The sequence below is a fragment of the Cyprinodon variegatus genome, unplaced genomic scaffold (assembly GCF_000732505.1).
Source record: "Cyprinodon variegatus isolate N-32 unplaced genomic scaffold, C_variegatus-1.0 Scaffold72, whole genome shotgun sequence".
Lineage (NCBI taxonomy): Eukaryota > Metazoa > Chordata > Actinopteri > Cyprinodontiformes > Cyprinodontidae > Cyprinodon > Cyprinodon variegatus.
The window spans coordinates 1,090,826-1,092,600 of NW_015150525.1; the positions used below are offsets into that span (position 1 = coordinate 1,090,826).

Here is a 1,775-nt window from a genome sequence, read left to right on the forward strand (position 1 = left end):
ATTATTGCTGCAAGCAAAAAATCTGTTTTGCGAATGGAAATCTAAGAAAAATGCACTCCAAAAATTAAACTAAAAAAAAAAAAATGGAAAAGAAGGTATGGAGAGAAACTTGGCTGTTGATTCTAATTTAGCTCAAATTTTAATTTTTAATGCTTTATTTCTATTCATTTTTCATTTGCAGATATGATATTTTCAATTTTCTACTTTTTAGATTGCATTCTTTTAAGTTGTGTTTTACAAATCACATTGTCTTGAAACTGTTTTTAGTAACATATACAAAAAAATGAAAGAAAAATAATTATTAGAAAAAACATAATTGAAGAAAACAAATAGTCACCACCCCCAAAAAATTTTTTTTAAATCATAAAATCTTTCTAGTGTATCATTTTTGGATTGCATTTTGTTGAATTTCGATTTCCAAAACATATTATTTTATTGAAATAATAAAAGGGACATAATTAACTTAGTTAATCCAGAGCTCTGTAGATTTTAACTCTATAAAATGATCCTCACTTCTGCATAACTAAATGTTCCAATGAGATGCCCATCTATAAATACCTTTAGTTAATGATTATTTCAACTGAGCCCATAACCGAGTCGTCTCTTCTTCCTCAGATGCTGCAGGTACAACGTTGCATTAAGAAAAGAAATAAACTCATTGTGGATCCAGATTATTACATCATGGCAGTTAGTTCATGTTAGTAAGAAAAACTGCTACGGTCTAAATTTATCTTTTGGTTAAATACAAAAACAAAAGAAAAGGATCTATGCATGTCAACATATTTCACTGGTGTACAATTTGAAATTGTATGGTACTTTCAATACTATTTGCCCTTTATAAAAGCGAGGAACAGGTACATTATATAATATTTGTGCCATTTCTCTATTATGCGAGATTGAAAAAGCACTGGAGGTTTCATTCAGCACCAAGCCACGCAGCAGAACACCTACAGGCCTTTTAAGACACAACTTTCAATCACAGCATGTTGAACGTACAGATGACAGCTGGGTGAGCCGTGGCCGTCCTTTTAACCGAGTCTGGATTCTAATAAACACCGATTAGCATCCGCAGCTAACTTCTATAGCTGCTACACCCAAAGTTCGTCACAGAATATAAAAACCAGGAGCTGATACCAGTCCAGATGTCCTGGGCTACATGTTTTAGTGTAGCCTGAAGAAATGAATGTGGGAGAGAACAAAAACAAAGGAAGATCTGTGTTTTTAATGGTGAAACAGAAGGAAAGGCATGGCCACAGCCTTAAAGGGTAATTCAACACGAAAGCTGTGGTGGACGTGTGCTTCACCTGCTGCCTGATGTCACAGCAGGTGTTCTCTGCAGCAGGTGTGTGCTGGTCCGAGGCTGTGGGAGGGGGGGGATTAGAGCAGAGCTTATCTGATTCCGTGTTCAATTACCCTTCAATGCTCCTCTTTTTGGTGTCCGCCCAGCAAGGTCTGTACGCTCCACCAGCTCCTCCATCACCCAGCTGGCCGTCGGCTCTACCTGATGCACTCCTCATCTGACGGGCTTTCCGGTTCTTCGTTTTCGCTGTCGTCTAGCTCAGGGAGATCCCCCCACAGCAGCAGATTCAGACCTGCAGACGTTTTTAGGTTACAGAGAAAAGGTCTTAAACAGAATTCATTGTTTAGTCAACTGATGAAAATATAACCACCACTTCAGTTCATTTAGTCGCACAAAGGGTGGTTCCACCTTAAAGGAATAGTACACCCAAAACATGATTAGCCTTCATTTTCTACTCACCCCCATGCTGAACAAC

General features: G+C 37.9%; 1 protein-coding gene across 1 annotated transcript in view; it reads right to left on the reverse strand.

The window, feature by feature from the left end:
• Positions 1-494: 494 nt before the first annotated feature.
• fam72a (family with sequence similarity 72 member A) overlaps positions 495-1,775 on the reverse strand; it is a 9,238-nt gene continuing 7,957 nt past the window's right edge. The window contains exon 4 of the mRNA XM_015372433.1: positions 495-1,592. Coding sequence (XP_015227919.1) covers positions 1,498-1,592 — 95 coding nt within the window. The 3' untranslated portion in view covers positions 495-1,497. The remainder of the gene's footprint in view (positions 1,593-1,775) is intronic.